The sequence below is a fragment of the Thermobia domestica genome, chromosome 3 (assembly GCF_964235325.1).
Source record: "Thermobia domestica chromosome 3, izTheDome1.hap1.1, whole genome shotgun sequence".
Taxonomy (NCBI): Eukaryota; Metazoa; Arthropoda; class Insecta; order Zygentoma; family Lepismatidae; genus Thermobia; species Thermobia domestica.
This window is the reverse complement of record NC_137456.1, coordinates 48,350,688-48,366,266: the sequence shown is the minus strand read 5'-3', so window position 1 is coordinate 48,366,266 and position 15,579 is coordinate 48,350,688. Positions and strand designations below refer to the sequence as shown.

General features: G+C 35.3%; 1 protein-coding gene across 3 annotated transcripts in view; it reads right to left on the bottom strand.

Annotated features, from left to right (window-relative positions):
• The window catches only part of LOC145680373 (uncharacterized), a 37,908-nt gene that overhangs the window by 8,161 nt on the left and 14,168 nt on the right, over positions 1 to 15,579 (bottom strand). For 2 of the 3 annotated variants that reach the window (XM_081750802.1, XM_081750801.1), the window contains one exon: positions 1,207 to 7,164. The exons of the other annotated variant lie outside the window; for it this stretch is intronic. In XM_081750802.1, the coding sequence (XP_081606928.1) occupies positions 6,744 to 7,164 (421 nt within the window). In that variant the 3' untranslated portion in view covers positions 1,207 to 6,743. Of the gene's footprint in view, positions 1 to 1,206; positions 7,165 to 15,579 lie in introns of those variants that run through there. 3 annotated transcript variants of the gene reach the window in all.

The following is a 15,579-nucleotide window of genomic DNA, read 5'->3' as shown; positions in this document are numbered from 1 at the left end:
TAATTGATATCCTACTCTAAAGCTACATCTAATCTCTAATACTAATACAACAGGCTTAAACCACATCAACAAGTACAAATTCTCAGTCTTAAAAGTTTGTGGACTAGTGACACAATTTGTATAAAATAGTATCTTCATATATAAAATTAATATAGTATTAACACAACTGATACTTGAAGGGTTGATTGCCAGAGTAGACTATATGTAAAGTCCAGGTTTTCCGGAAGTTTAAACAGCGTAGCAAGAAATTCACTTTTCTAACATTGAATGAGCCATGTTTCCCGATAGGTTAATATTTCCTTTGGTTTTAAGAAAAAGGCACCTAAGGGGCGGTTCACGGACTAGGAAAAATTTCTATTTTGGCGCTTAGGCGACTCTGGCAAGTAACTCTCCATTTACAGAACAGCTACAACACTTACACTGATATAAATCCGTGATCTTTATTTATTTATTTATTTTTGTATGATGATGCACCATGAGACTTGAAAATATTTGTTAAATTCGTGATCTTTATTTATTTATTTTTGTATGCAGATATATCATAATAGCTGGAAATATTTGTTAACTTTTTATGGATTTTATCTTTTTTAAAAATGAGAAAAAGCAAATATTTAAGTACCATCTATTTTATCAATCTTGTGGCGCAATAGGGGAACAAAATTGAAATAAATAAATAAAATTAATAAAAAAACTTCTCTCAATAACTTCTTCGAATTTGCAATATCTCGATCTTTGCTTTAGCATTATAATAGTACAGAGTAATGATAATGAAAGTATGTACCTTAATTTTATACTTTGATACTGATCTTTTCATAACATATATTGGAATAAAGAACACTGACAAGTATTAAGATTACTTATATAATCTTGTATTTTAAGTATTATTCGAAGCAAAAAGGATTAGTCTCTAACTTCGTCTGAAGTTTTACAAAATAAGTAAATAAATAATAATAATAATAAAAAGACTTTGTGATTCTATATATCATACGTAGGGTGGAAGATCACCTCGAAGCTCTTGTCGTAATAACTGTTTATAACTTGCATACTTGCTCGTTATGGTAATGCAATCTTTCTCTCTCCAAGTAGCCATTATGATAATGACGAAAACGATCAATTACTTCACTGGCATGTTTAATTTCTTATTAGGTAGTATTGATTCAATATTTTATAAACTGTGTTCTCTTTAGTTTTTCTCCATAACAGTGCTTTTTGTGAAGTGCTGGAAATAAACAGAAGATGGAAGGCTTCAGTTCTTAATCCAAGATTTAACGCATTGTTCTGTACTTATACATAAAATAACGTGTCATTCGAATTTCGTACACTTATAGCCACTAAATTTGGAACACAGATAGATCTTCACCACATCTAATTCTGTACGAAGCCCTTTTTCAATATACGACTCGGAAGATCAGGTTTCGCGGCCTGAAAATGTATACGAAAACGTATGCACATGTCTCTGTTACTAAGAACCTCTTGGGTGTATACAACCCCCATTATATCATGGTTGTGCACGGTTTCATAACAGCACAGAATAAACACTGGAGAATGGAGTAGAAACTAATTTCTACGCTTATAATCGGTGTCCTGAATTAAGAGTCAGCAAAGACAGGTGCTTACAGCTAGTATTATAATATAATAACGTCTCAGTCTGCGTATAATGCTCTTAATACTTCAAGTCGCTCTTACAGGCGTCTCTACCTGCACTGACTGACGCCAATAGATGGTGCTAATGCAGGCAATTTGTAGGTTTAATTGCAACTTAAAAATTGCATTGTTTCAAAATAGAACAAATAGAAAGGCTTGCGAGAACAACTAGTATTAATACTGCGCTATCTTACGTGTAATACATACAGGGATGGTTTCTATACAGACGAAATATTTATACTACTTACTAATTTCGGTAGTTTGGAAGCTGCTTCCTTCAACGGAACAATACTGAAGGACAAATGTTGATTTTAAGTGAAAAAAGGTGCAACACAATAAAGAAAACTTGCTCAGCTAAATTTTAAGGAAAATTGTATAATTAGGTAGAGTAAATTTTGTTAACAATGTTTACAATTCAACAAGGTATCGAAATTAATTAGGTGAAGTATAAATACTAGAAACCTTGTAAGTAGTTAACGCGCGCTTATTATTGCAAAATAATGTAATAGTTATCTGGAAACTCATGATCGTGTGACGGTGATAAGTGACAATAAAGGATTCAGTGAGTTACCTGATATGTTGACGGAACGAGGTAAGCCTGAATGCTGTAACTAAAGCTTGAAATTTATAGCAAAATGACATATTTTGCCTTTTTCAGTTTTCTGTAAGAAAAATGCCAATTTGGTGTTTTCAAACCATTTGTTGTCTCCTGTTCTGGTTTCGCTACACTCAAACTGCAATTAATACGAAGTTCATAAGAGACTTTTTAATGTGGTTAAATATGAAAAATGAGTGTTCAGCTCGTATTGATGAAATCATCTTCACTAAGATTACGAGATAGATCAATATTACTGTGTTCTCTATATCTTGCAATATACGTAGGTCTTTTCAACAGGGAAACTTTCCCATCAAATTACATCCCTCTTTGGTCAAATCTCTACATAAAAGTTACTCTAAATCTGAAGTAGATAATGTTGCATTAATTACAATTCCTTCGATTCTCTTGAAAATCACCGAGACAGTAATACTCATACACTATGGAGTCGCTTAGCTTTAAATAATACTCTAATTGCAGATCAACATGAATTCATCAAATGAAAATCCACATTTACAGTCTTAAATTTGTGAGAAACATTTGATAAAAAGAATACTTCTGGGTTCGATAAAGAGAATAGCTCTCTTGTGATATCTCTTGTGATTTGGCTACAGCTTTTGATTGTGTTGTCACAAAATACTAAGTAAGTAAGAGAAATTGCAAAGAAATTGTTTGACCTTCCTAGAGAAGATAAAACAAACAGCTGAAGTATCAAACATTAATCCGAGAACAAATGTGATACACAAAATGACTTTTGAAGATAGTGAAAAAGGAAAAAGTGCATGTTTCTCAAGGTTCTGTTATGGAGCCTCTTCTGTTTCATTTGTAGGTAAATAATTTACCAACACACCTAAAACAAGGTAAAACTATTCTCTATACTGATAAGACAAGCATAATTACCCCTAACATACATCAAAATGATATATTTAAAAAGAAACAAAGTAACAACTAGAATAGCTTTATCAAAACAAATTAAATATAAAAAAGTAAGAATCTTAACTTAAAGACTGAAGCACACTAAACTCAAACTCAAAAACTTTCAGGTACTGATTCATACTGGAAGAATACGTCAATAAGCTTACCTCATAAACTACCTATTATTATTATGAACGCTGTTACATCATTGTACTATGCCACATTTTATTCTGAAGATAAAACAGTATCCCGTTAGGCTCTCCATCTGGGGATTACTTCAGGAATCATAATTAAAGGAGATAATAATAATAATAATAATAATAATAATAATAATAATAATAATAATAATAATAATAATAATAATAATAATAATAATTAGAGAGCGGATTTTAAGGTGCAGCACCTTTTCTAAAACTGTAGCTGTTACAACAACCAAAGTTCAAAATATGTATTTCCGGCTATACAACGAACTGAAGTGAGCGCACTTTGTTGCACCTTTTTCGCGAATGTTGCATCTTTTTTTGCTAGATTAATAAAATTCCCCCTTTTCTCACATCTTTAAGCCTTCAGCACTTTTATTGTCCCTTTTTTTTTTAAAAAAAAAATGAATAGAACAATATGTTTTGTTTTCAATCTGGTTTACACATAATATTCTATAAATTTGGACGCAATCTTGAGGGATTTGCAAGGAACAAATTTGAACTGAATTTGCAAAACAATCCGGACGCAGAAACCTTTGCAACGTCAACTGAACTTCCTGTCCATGTGCTCTCAAAATATGCAACACTGGTTTCCATTGATGCCGAGCGAAGTTTCTCCACATACAAGAATCTCTCAAGCTCCAAGTGACAGAAACTAACATTCGAAAACATAGAAAAGTTGTTCATAATCAAGTATAACCAGTTTCTGAAAACCCAGTAAATATGTAACGGTTTCTATCTTTAAATACCGAGTTGGTTTTAACCCTAATTTTATTACAAGAATGTTGAATGTTGTATAAGTTTATGAGATTAAATAAAACAATTTTTGCAGTTTATATCAAATGTTAAAAGCCAAGATTTTAACAATATTTGCTGGTGTTATGAATAAAGAATGTTCATGTACCTGTTTATTATAGCACTTAATAAAGATATCCTATTATCACCTTTTTGCACCTTTTTGAATGATGTTTCAGCACCTTTTATTCCCTTTTTCCTACCATATTTTTGCACCTTAAAATCCGGTCCTTAATAATAATAATAATAATCATTATTATTATAATGACGACTTTTATTTCAGCATAGGAACCTGGAACGCACGAGTTTTACGACTTTCAGGTAAACCTGAAAATTTAAAAGTGGAAACGGATAAATGTAAACTGAACATAGTGGGTTTGAAAGAAGTTCGATGTCCAGAAAAAGGTGAAATAATGTCTTGAAATTACACAATATTCTATTCGGGTGGCGCTAAGGCCGAGAATGGTGTCGCAAAAGCAATGAGGAATGAAATAGCAAAAAGTATAATCCAAGTGGAATGCTGCAGTGAACGCTTGATGTTTGTACCAAGTGGATAAGGTGATAATACAAGAGCATGTGCCAACGAACTGACCACGATGATAATGAAGTAGAAATATATGACGAGATTAGGGACATATTGCATCAGGAGGGGCGAGGTAAGGTCAACGCCATAATAATAATAAGAGACTTTAACAGCGTAATAGGATGGTGGGACCATTTGGATTAGGTAGAAGAAAGAAACAGGGCCAAATGCTTATATAATGGTGACGAAATGTGGTTTAAGAAATGAGAAAACAAGCTGTACACATGGAAAAGTCCAGGAGATAAGAAACGCTACCAAATCGATTACATTCTTGTGAAGCAACATTTCAGGAATACTGTACGAGACGTGAAGACACTACCGGGGCCGGATATCGATTCAGATCACAATCTCCTAGTGGCGGACGTGCAAACCTAACTAAAGACAATCAAGGAAAATGGGACAAATCGAAAATGGAAATTAGAGCGACTAAGAAATATGAACAGTGATGTGGAAGAAGAAACTGAAGAAAAATTTTGTACAATGGGCGATACGATAGGCAGTGAAGAGAGCACCTGGGGAAAAGTTCAACAGATTCTACTAGCCACACTCCACAACACTGGTCGGATAGAAAGAGCACCGAGAAAATCATGGATAACTTAAGCAATGCTTAAGATGGAGAACACAAAAAGGCGAAAACCAGGGACATCAAAGAATACAGAAATCCGAATAAAAAATTGAGGAGAGAGACTGACAAAGCCAAAGAGAAGTACATGGAACAGATATGTGAAGAAATAATGAAACTTCAACGGCGCGGCAGATATGATCTGATGTAGCAGAAAGCACAAGAAAGGAGGAAAAATTAATAAAAGAATACGCCCGTTTGGAATCGCACATCAACAAGGTCATGTAGTCACTGATCAAAGAATCCTTAGAATTTGGGAGGAATACAAAAAAGATCTGTATGATTACAAGAACCGCCCCAAAGATATTGCGATCGGAGCAGAGGAAGAGGTGGACGATGAAGAAAAACGGAACTAGTATATTGAAAAGTGAAGCAGTACAAGCAAAGACATGCGAAGAAAAAAGGCCACTGGAGACGACCATGGACCAGCAGATTTGTTCAAGGGATTAGGAGACAATGCAATGAAAGTTCTGCCTTCACTTATTAACAAGATTTACTTAAGTGGGGAATAGCCAAATTATTTTCTTAATGTTACAATGGTTGAATTATCTAAGGCAAAGCAGGCGAAGAAACGTATTTATCACAGAACCATTAGCCTTATTTTCCACACTGGAAAGATTGTTGTGCGTATACTGAACAGGCAATTTTTTAAAGTGTGTGTGGAAAAGAGCTATGGTTTACTCATCCTAACAGTGGTTTACTTTCGATGTCATTTCAGTAGCACCAACAGGACACTCTGGCACCTACAAACTCAGAAATCATACTAATAACGGTGCTTTGACAGCAGTGTTGTCAATTCGGTCGGACCTAAGTAAATCAACTTTGTGCATTCATGTTTACAACGAGATTTCTTGCAGCGACATTTCCGGTAACTTCTCAATTTAATTTAGTGCAACTTAGATCATATACTTGATATTTAATTTCTCAAACTTCCAAGCATAATTACACATTATTACAGCCAAAATTACAGAAGTTATCTACAGTATAAACACAGTTTTCTACAAGATACCTTCTGAATAGTTTCCCTAATGTAATAATCCAGTTCTTGTTTTTCATTATAATAGACAACATTTTATATATCTATTATTTGTATATATGACCAACTTTTAATAATATCACTTTTACGTTGAACAATGTGAAAACCATCAATTTTACCTCTAGATAAAATACTGATGCTAGAACTGGAGCACAAAGAAAAGATATGAACCAAAGAAAAAATGAATTTAGAAACTCCTATAGACTACATAAGTTGCAGCAATTGAGCAAATAATGTCACTGTGCAGTGTGCGAATCATTTAGTACCAACTTTAATCTTTCTTCATTTGCATTTGTTTCACACTATTTTGCATTATACTCTTCTTCTAAATTCTCGTTGCATACTTTCTCATGTCAATGTTTCATCATATGCATTTGTAATCCAAGTTTGTAGGAGAAACCAGTTTTGCAGATTTGACAGGTAAAAGGTTTTTCACCTGTGTGAGTGCGCAGATGGTATTTGAGATGCCCTTTTTGAGTAAACGCTTTAGAACATATGTTACAAACATGGGGTCGTTCGCCAGTATGAACACGACGGTGAACCACTAAATGATCATGTCTGGTAAAAACCCTTTGACATTCACTACACACATATCTGCTCAAATTACACTGTGTATTTTTTGTTGACTCAACTGAATCTTCTTTATCTTGTATTCTTCTCTCATGAACTTCCATTTTGTCCGTTTGGAATCCGTGTAACGTTCCTTTTGTGTTTCTTTGTACTATTGAGTCCAGTATTACATGCCCACTCGGGAGTGTAGTGCCACTATTACATCTGAAAAAAATGAAATAAAATACGCTCCCTTCAAGTAAAACGTAAACTAACTTGGTAATATTGTTAATATTTCGGTATTTTGAGAAGCTATAGCGTCATTATACAAGTTCATGTACTTGTGTGCTAGTTGTTCAGTCCCTTGGCATGTACGGTTAACAAGAATAATATGAGAACTAAAGTATCCATTATCCAAGAACAAGATACACATAACTACGGTGTCGTAACGAATATTTCAGCATTAAAGACGCGTAACTCAGTGGCTGAATAACTAGTGATGTTGTACCGAACATAGAATTTCAGCATTGCAGACACGTAATTCAGTATTCAGTGACTGAATAACTAGTGGTGTACCGGACATAGAATTTCAGTATTACAGACACGTAAGTCAGTGGCTAAATAACTAGTGATGGCGTACCGAACATACCATTACAGGCATGTAACTCAGTTTTTGTACACTAAACATACATACGGTAGTTCCCCAAAAATACAATACTAGGCTAAAATGCGTTACTTCAAATAAATAAAGACTAAATATTTTCGCTGAAATTGAAGCTTTAAGCATGTGAAGATCCTGTGGCTGCATATGTTTTAGGCTTTTACAGTCCTTGATAATGGATACTCGGTAAAATTATGCGGAATATTGAATATAATTTCCTCAGGAATACGAAAAAGGATAGTACTGAATTTCTTTGTAATATGTACTCCATTCCCTCTATTCGTCATTAGTGCAGGAGTCTTTTCTCAGTAGAACTTTGCAAGGACGCATATTCGAAACTTTGTAAATTATCTGATTTCAAACGTCGTGATCCAAAGTTTCTTTGCACGTGCCTGTGATTTAATTCTCTTTGAGGTCTGATAGTGTAGTGAAGAGTGACGTACACTATGAGAGTTCATTTTTCTTACTTAATGTTCTGCGCACCCGGCAACTGCACCAGATTCAAGCCCCGGTCGCAGAGCCCACGGTATGAACTGTATTAACTGTAAAGCAGATGGTCCAGAACTTCTCAATAAGGTGTGTCAATAGTATTCCTAGCAAACTTACGCTCTCGGAGAACATAGTCACTACCAAAGTCAGACGAAAGACATCAAGAGGAGAACGAAGAGAAACTGAGAAAGCGATATCAGATGTTAGCTTACGTCAGAGTTCCCAATGTAAACTGGTTACTTGGAATTTTATCTGAGTATATTAGAAGAGGGATTGAAAAGTTTGTGGCCTGATAGGAAGGAAGCAATTATTTTATGTTTGTATACTTTAGCTGCGTTTTTTAGAAGTTTAAAAAGTGCTAAGTAGGCGGAAGTGACGGAAATTTGTAACATGTAGAAAATCGAGGATCGAGCTGTCATTAAGTACCTGCATAAAAAGGGTTTAACATCACAGGAAAATCATATGGACATGGTAGAAACACTAGGAGACTCTGCGCCCTCGTATTCCATGGGAAATGTGGATAGCTGACTTTAAGCGTGACAGAAACAGCATTAAAGATGACCCCCACAGTGACAGGCCTTCAACGTCGACCACTACAGAAAATGTCAATAAAATTTGGGACGATTTTGAATGAACACAGAATCAAAATCCGAAAGATAGCTAAGACTATGGGTATTTCCTATGAGCGAGCACAAAATATTATCGTAAACGAATTAGGGTTTTCTAAGGTGTCCGCAAGATGGGTACCCAAGTTGTTTTCAGTTGAACAGAAACGGAATCGACTCATCCTTTCCCGTGATTGTTTGGATCAGTCTGAAAGTAATTCTGAGGAGTTTATTGGCAGATTTGTGACTATGGACGAGACATACGTACAGCATCATACACCGGAATCAAAACAACAATCGAAGCAATGGAAACTATCTAAATCTCCTGTCCCAAAGAAAGCCAAACAAGTTTTGTCGGCAAACGAGTTAATTTTTTGGGATACTACGGGCACTGTCCTGATTGATTTCTTGAAAAAGGGAAAGACTGTCAATTCTGAATTCTTTTGCACCCTTCTGCAACGTTTGCGTGAGGAAATCAGAATTAAAAGGCCAGGAATGCTGCGAAGAAGGGTGTTGTTTCGCCAGGACAATGCGTGAGTTCACACGTCTCTTGCATCCATGGCAGAAATTCATTCCTGTGGGTTCGAACTGTTGCCGCACCCGCCTTATTTGCCTGATCTGGCACCCTCGGACTTTCACTTGTTTAGAAACTTTTTTTTTTTTTGGGGGAGGGAGGTCAGCGATTTTTTCGGATGCAAGGTGAAACGTGCTGTACTGAAATATTTTGCAGGGCTCGAGGAATCACTTTTTAAAGTGATGTAGAAAAGTTACCGGAAAGATGGCGTAAACGTATCTCGGACGAGGGGGATTACATGGAAAATAAAACATAATTTATCCAAATAGTTTCTAATTTTGTAGTCAGGTTACGAACTTTCCAATCCCTGATCGTAATTTTCTTCCTTCATATGAAACGTAATTTTGTACTAGTATATATATATATATATATATATATATATATATATATATATATATATATATATATATATATATATATATATATATATATATATATTACCGTGAAGCCTGTAAAATATTAAACAACACATGTTTTAACATACTATGAAACTGGGGTCATGGGAACCATAAATCACCATATATATTTAAACTTGTTAAAACAAAGAAAATCTGGGAGTATAAGCCTGGTAAACATACTTGATTCATTATCTATATGTTAAGAAAAGTTGTTGAATTTATGTTGTGAATAAATACATTCTATTTCTTGAACCAATTTTAATTCATTGAAAGAGATTCCATCGAATTAGATAATGATTTTGTTGTATTACGAGTATTTTGTGTCTCAAAGGATAGATGGACACTGCTATTATTAGGAGTTTCTGTGATCATCAAGGTAGTTTTAATATCAATAATGTAACGTTGAACATTCTTCTTGTTTATTATGTAGTTCATAGTAATAATAATACTATATTCATTATTCGAAATTCTTGAAACATTATTGATTAGGTTTAAGTTTAGTACGAGCCAACTATCTGTTGAGCCGCTGAGTTAAAAATCGTATTGCTGAAGCAGTATGTTCGATACACCACTAATTATTCACTGCCAGTATTTTAATCTACTTTTCGACGTATCTTTAGTTTCCCACATACATGCATAATGGAATGCAGGCGAGGTACAATGTTATCATATCCTGCATCAACAAGCATAAATAATTGTAATTTTTGTTGATATTAAAATTCATCGAAACTTATATACGGAAATTTTGGTGTAATCAAGAAATTTGTAATACGAGGTGGACACAAAGTCGCTTTCCTTGATATGTGAAAAAATAAAATAAAAGGAGTTAGGTGACTTGACAATCTTTATTGTACTTACGAATACTGTTCAAACTGTTTCCCACCATGTTCAATTCACAAGGTACGTGAACTCTTCAGCACTGATTTGCAAATACAGGGTGATTGATAACGAACATTAATAACAAGTAAACAAAGAATGATAGAAGCATGCGGTCAGAAAACATGGCTTGTACGATACTTTAAGATTTTGCCACAGTCTGTGCTGCCATCTACTGCAGCTGACCGCAGTGCAACAGCCACTTGTTTAAAAATGGCGTCAGTGCCAGTTCGCATTTTCGCCGATCCCAAGAGGTTCAGCCAAAACGTGGCTGAAGTAGCATTCTTATTGGCCACGTACCGATGACGTCACCTATTACTACTACTACTACTACTACTTTTGCTTTGGATCTGTATAGTACAAGAGCAAACTTATTTTAATGAAAGAAGTTTAATGGAAATTTTAAAAAATAATCGTTAAATCACTTTGGATCTGTATAGTACAAGGGCAAACTTATTTTAATGAAAGAAGTTTAATGAAAATTTTAAAAAATAATCGTTAAATCACTTTCTGAATATTATTTTAACAAAAGAAGTGTTACAAAAAATTTTAAAAATAATAAAAAAAAACTTTCCTTAGGCAGGAGGCAGGGTTTGAACTCACGCCAAAAACGATCTTCCTTACTAGCATGTTGCGCTAGTTCACTCAGCCACGAGGGCTGACAGCAGGTAGCGTTTACTTTGTGCTATATGTCATGACTCGTGATGTCGTATCTCTATCGGCCAATCAAATCAAAGGATATCTGAAGCTCTTGGGATCCGCGAAAATGCTGCCAGTTCTAGTACAAAAATCATCATCTCAGATCAGTAATCCCTCGATTGGTTTGACACAGCTTTCCACCCTTTCCTATCCTTAGTCAGACTTTAAATTTCTTTATAGCTTTTCTTCCCTTTATCTTGTATCATCTGGTTCGTATATTTGAATCGCAGCCTTCTAGTTATTTTTCCTTCTGAAATTCCCTCCATAGCTATTAAACGAGATTCCTCCATGTCTCATATGTCTTCATTCATCCTATCTCGTATTTCTTAAATATTCTTCAGTATCCCTCTTTTATCCTATTTCCAATACTCTCTTCTTTGACTCCTTGCTGTCCATCTAATTTTCATCGTTCTTCTATAGCATCACATTTCAAATGTTTTCATTATCTGTTTTTTTTTTCTCTTCTTCTAGTAGTGTCCATGTCTCACATTCATATAATGCCATACTCAACATATACGCTTTCGTAACCCTTTAGTTCTATGCCAATGCTTCCGATTAGAAGCTTATGTTTTTCTTCAAACGTCGTCTTCGCTCGAGCTATTCTGGGTCTGGGTTGTTCGTTTTTAACGCATCTCATAACTTTTGTTTCGTTCTTGTTAATTTTCATGTTGAATTTGTTGCTATGGAGATATGTACCGTTTAGATCTGTCTCTTATTTTTTTTCTCACTTTCTGCTAACGTTACAACATCGTCCGCAAATCTAAGTATGTATATTTTCTGCCCATGAACAATTATTCCTATGCTGTCAATGTCCTTGATTTCTTTTGTTTATTCAATGCAGAGATTAAACTAAATTGGTGACACTGAGCATTCTTCTCTAACCCCTTTCTGAATTGCTATTTCTCCTCTCTCTTTCTCCTTCTACCTCAATTGTTGCCTTCTGTTCTTTGTTATGGTATATTATTCTTCGCTCCTTATAGTTTATTCCTGCTTCATTCAGAATTTGGAACATTTTGTTCCATTCTACATTATCAAACGGTTTTTCCAGGTTCACAATCACTACTTAACTTGCTTCTCCCACTCGAATTCTTTCTTCTAGCAATCCTCTTAATGTAAGTATTGCTTCCTTCATTCCCGTTTTCTTTCTGAATCAAAATTGGTTATCTGCTAATACTTCTATCTTCGATTTCAATTTTCTTTGGATTATCTTTGTCAAGATTTTCCAAGCATGCGTAAACAAATTTATCGTTCTGATTCTCATATTTCTCAGCACCCATTGTTTTTGGTATTGCCACTATCTTGCTGATCTGAATATCTGTAGGCACCTACCCTGCTTCATAAATGTTGTTAATTAATTTACACAATCTTTCCTGAACTTCCTATCCCACACTTGTAAGATTTCTGCTGGTATCTCATCTACATCTGGAGCTTTTCCATGTTTTAGGTCTTGTACTGCTTTGTCGTACTTGGATCTGAGAATGAAGTTTCCCCTTGCCTCTTCTACTTCCTCCATGTTTTCTAATTCTTGTAATTGCTGTCGCTTTCATAGAGACTTTCCAAATACCCCCCTCCCCCATGTTTTCACTTTATCTCCAGCTTCAATCATGGGTGTTTCTTCTCTATCTTTTAGTGGATTGGTCTTTGGTTTCCGTCGTTGGAAGTTCATCTTAATCTTTTTATAAGCCCCATCTACACTTTTGTTCGTATCCTTTTCTATTATTTTACACTGTTGCCTTATCCCTCCTCCTTGGCAAGTCTGCATTTATGAATATTTTGATTTCTTATTCTTTTATACTGTGTCTTACCAGGGATGACTCCAAAGTTGAAACTTAAATCCGGAGACAACCTATATATTTCCTGAAAGGGTTTGTCGAGCAAGTTCCAAAACAGGTTTCAATTCCTTGCCCGGAAGTAATCCCCTTCTTCAGGGTGGAAATATATAGAACAGATTGACCTATATGTCCTACATATCAAAGTTCTCCTCGTGACTAGTAGATTAAGAATATAATATGTACTATCCACCTATTAGCCGTGTGCACCAAAGAAGTTTAAACGGGCGTTCACTCAAACGTGTTCAACGTTAAACTTTCAAGTTTAAACGTGGTTCCAGGACTTTTGCTGCACCATTGAAAGTCGAAGTTCAGTACATCTCGTTTAAGTAAACTTCGGTCAATTTGTAAAATCGACTCTGATTGGTTGTCGTCTTTTCTCTCTAATTTTCGTTTAACAAAGTAACAAATGAAGAAAGCATACCACGTGCCGGTCTTTTCGACTTTCGAGTGTGAGTGCATACAGTTGTGAGTAGTTTAATTTCAGTGATAGTAAATGTGATGGAAACAATAATAAAACCAAGAGAAAAAAAATCCGAACACGAGAAATGTATTGTAATTGCATTAGTGGAAAAATACAAAGACATCATTGAATGTAAACAAACTGACTTGGATCAACGAAGTTTAAACTCCCAAATTCGGCCGTTCAAGCTAAAACCAAGTTTATCCACCATTTGACCGAGATTTAAAATTGAACACTGTTGGTTCAGCAGACATTTTCACAGAGCTTGGTTATGACCCTCGTTCAACAGTTGAACTTCGTTGGTGCACACGGTCATAAATCCTATTTCAAGGTCATAAAACCAAACAATTGATTAGTCAATATAAATAACCTGTATTAGTTGGCCTATAAAATTGAGAAAAGCATATCCATAAGATCCAGTCAAAAGCAAGTCAATTGGTAACACAACCAATGTGACTTATTGTTATGGCTAGGTGTGACACATTTGGTGTATTTGAATTTCTATATTTCCCTCGATTTTATCTATATATATTGTCAGATCAGTACGTTCATTATGTATTTGTCATCTGCTTATCTAGACGAATTGTTTGGTAGATCACACGGTGCAAAAACGTTCAATAGATTTGGAGTTACTAATTAGGTCTTTCTTTATTGCTATATAGACCCGACTGGTTACCTTTCAGAGTTTAAGTCCTTTCACCACGATAAAACTTGGATAATGAGAGGGAAGGCGGCTCCGGCTGAATGTTGTTTGCTGGAGCTTGACATTCGTTTTTGTCCATGTGTGAGAGTCATGTAATGAACATGTTATGGACCTTGCAAGGTGGTGCTGCCACGACTTGGCCTTTGTTTTAAAGGTGTGAGGACCACGTAGCTCACAATTTTTCGAAGTGACTGGAAGTTGGATACATATGGATCCTCCATATAAGGATGCGCCTAATCTAGGAGTCACCTGAACTCCTCAGTTCGGGCATATTGTTCCTCTGTGAGGACGACTGGTCCAGCAAACATCTTTCCCTGATATGGTTCCGATGTTGGATAGGATATAATTGGGTAGTGCGTACTATATTCTTACTCTACTAGTCATGCGGAGCACTTTGATAATCAGGACATATAGGTTAATCTGTTCTATATATTCCCACCCCTGATAAGCGGATCACTTCCAGGCAAGAAACTGAAACCTGTTTTGGAAGTTGCTCGACAAACCCTCTCAGTAAAAGTATAAGTTGTCCCCAGATTCAAGGTTTAACTTGGGAATCATCCCTTGTTACTCTCATTGTTGTTATTCTTCAATTTCATTCTCTTTCATCTCAGAGTTTCTGTGGTGATTAACTCTTTCCTTGCTACGTTTTCTTCGTAACCTAATACTGTACTTCCTTTGCAGTAGTATGCAGTTCTGTTTTTATGAACGACCATTCCTAGTTAATTTCTTCTTTCGCTGGTTCTTGTGCTATGTTATTTACTGTCTTTCTCGCGTATTTTTCTTGAATTTCTTTGTTCCTTGGCTTGTCTGTATCAAGTCTTCCATTTTACTTCTTTTTCTCCCTAACTTCTTAAATTTCAACTCACTCTTCATAATGACTAAGTTGTGGTTACTGTTCACACCCGCTCCTGGGGTAACTTTTACAGTTTTTGATTTGGTTTCTGAACCTTTCGTTAACAAGTATATAATCTATTTGGTATCTCTGTGAATCTCCTGGCATTTTCCAGTATAAATCCTGCGCTTCTGTCTCTTGAACAAAGTATTTGCTACTACTAACTTGTTCTTCGTGCAATATTCAACCAGTCTTTCTCCTGTTTCGTTGCGCTTTCTAGATGAAATTTTCCTACTGCTGTCCCTTCTCCGCCTTCTACGATCACACTCCAATTTCCTACCAGAATAAGAGTTTATTCTTCTTTTACACCTTTCATGACATTTTCAATAGCTTCATAAACTAACTCTACTTCTTCATCATCGTACCTGGATAATAGTTGTATCCCTTGGTTTCACAGCTAGTTTTACTGTTATGACTCTTGTTATTTAATATGGTGTAACTTCTTACTTGT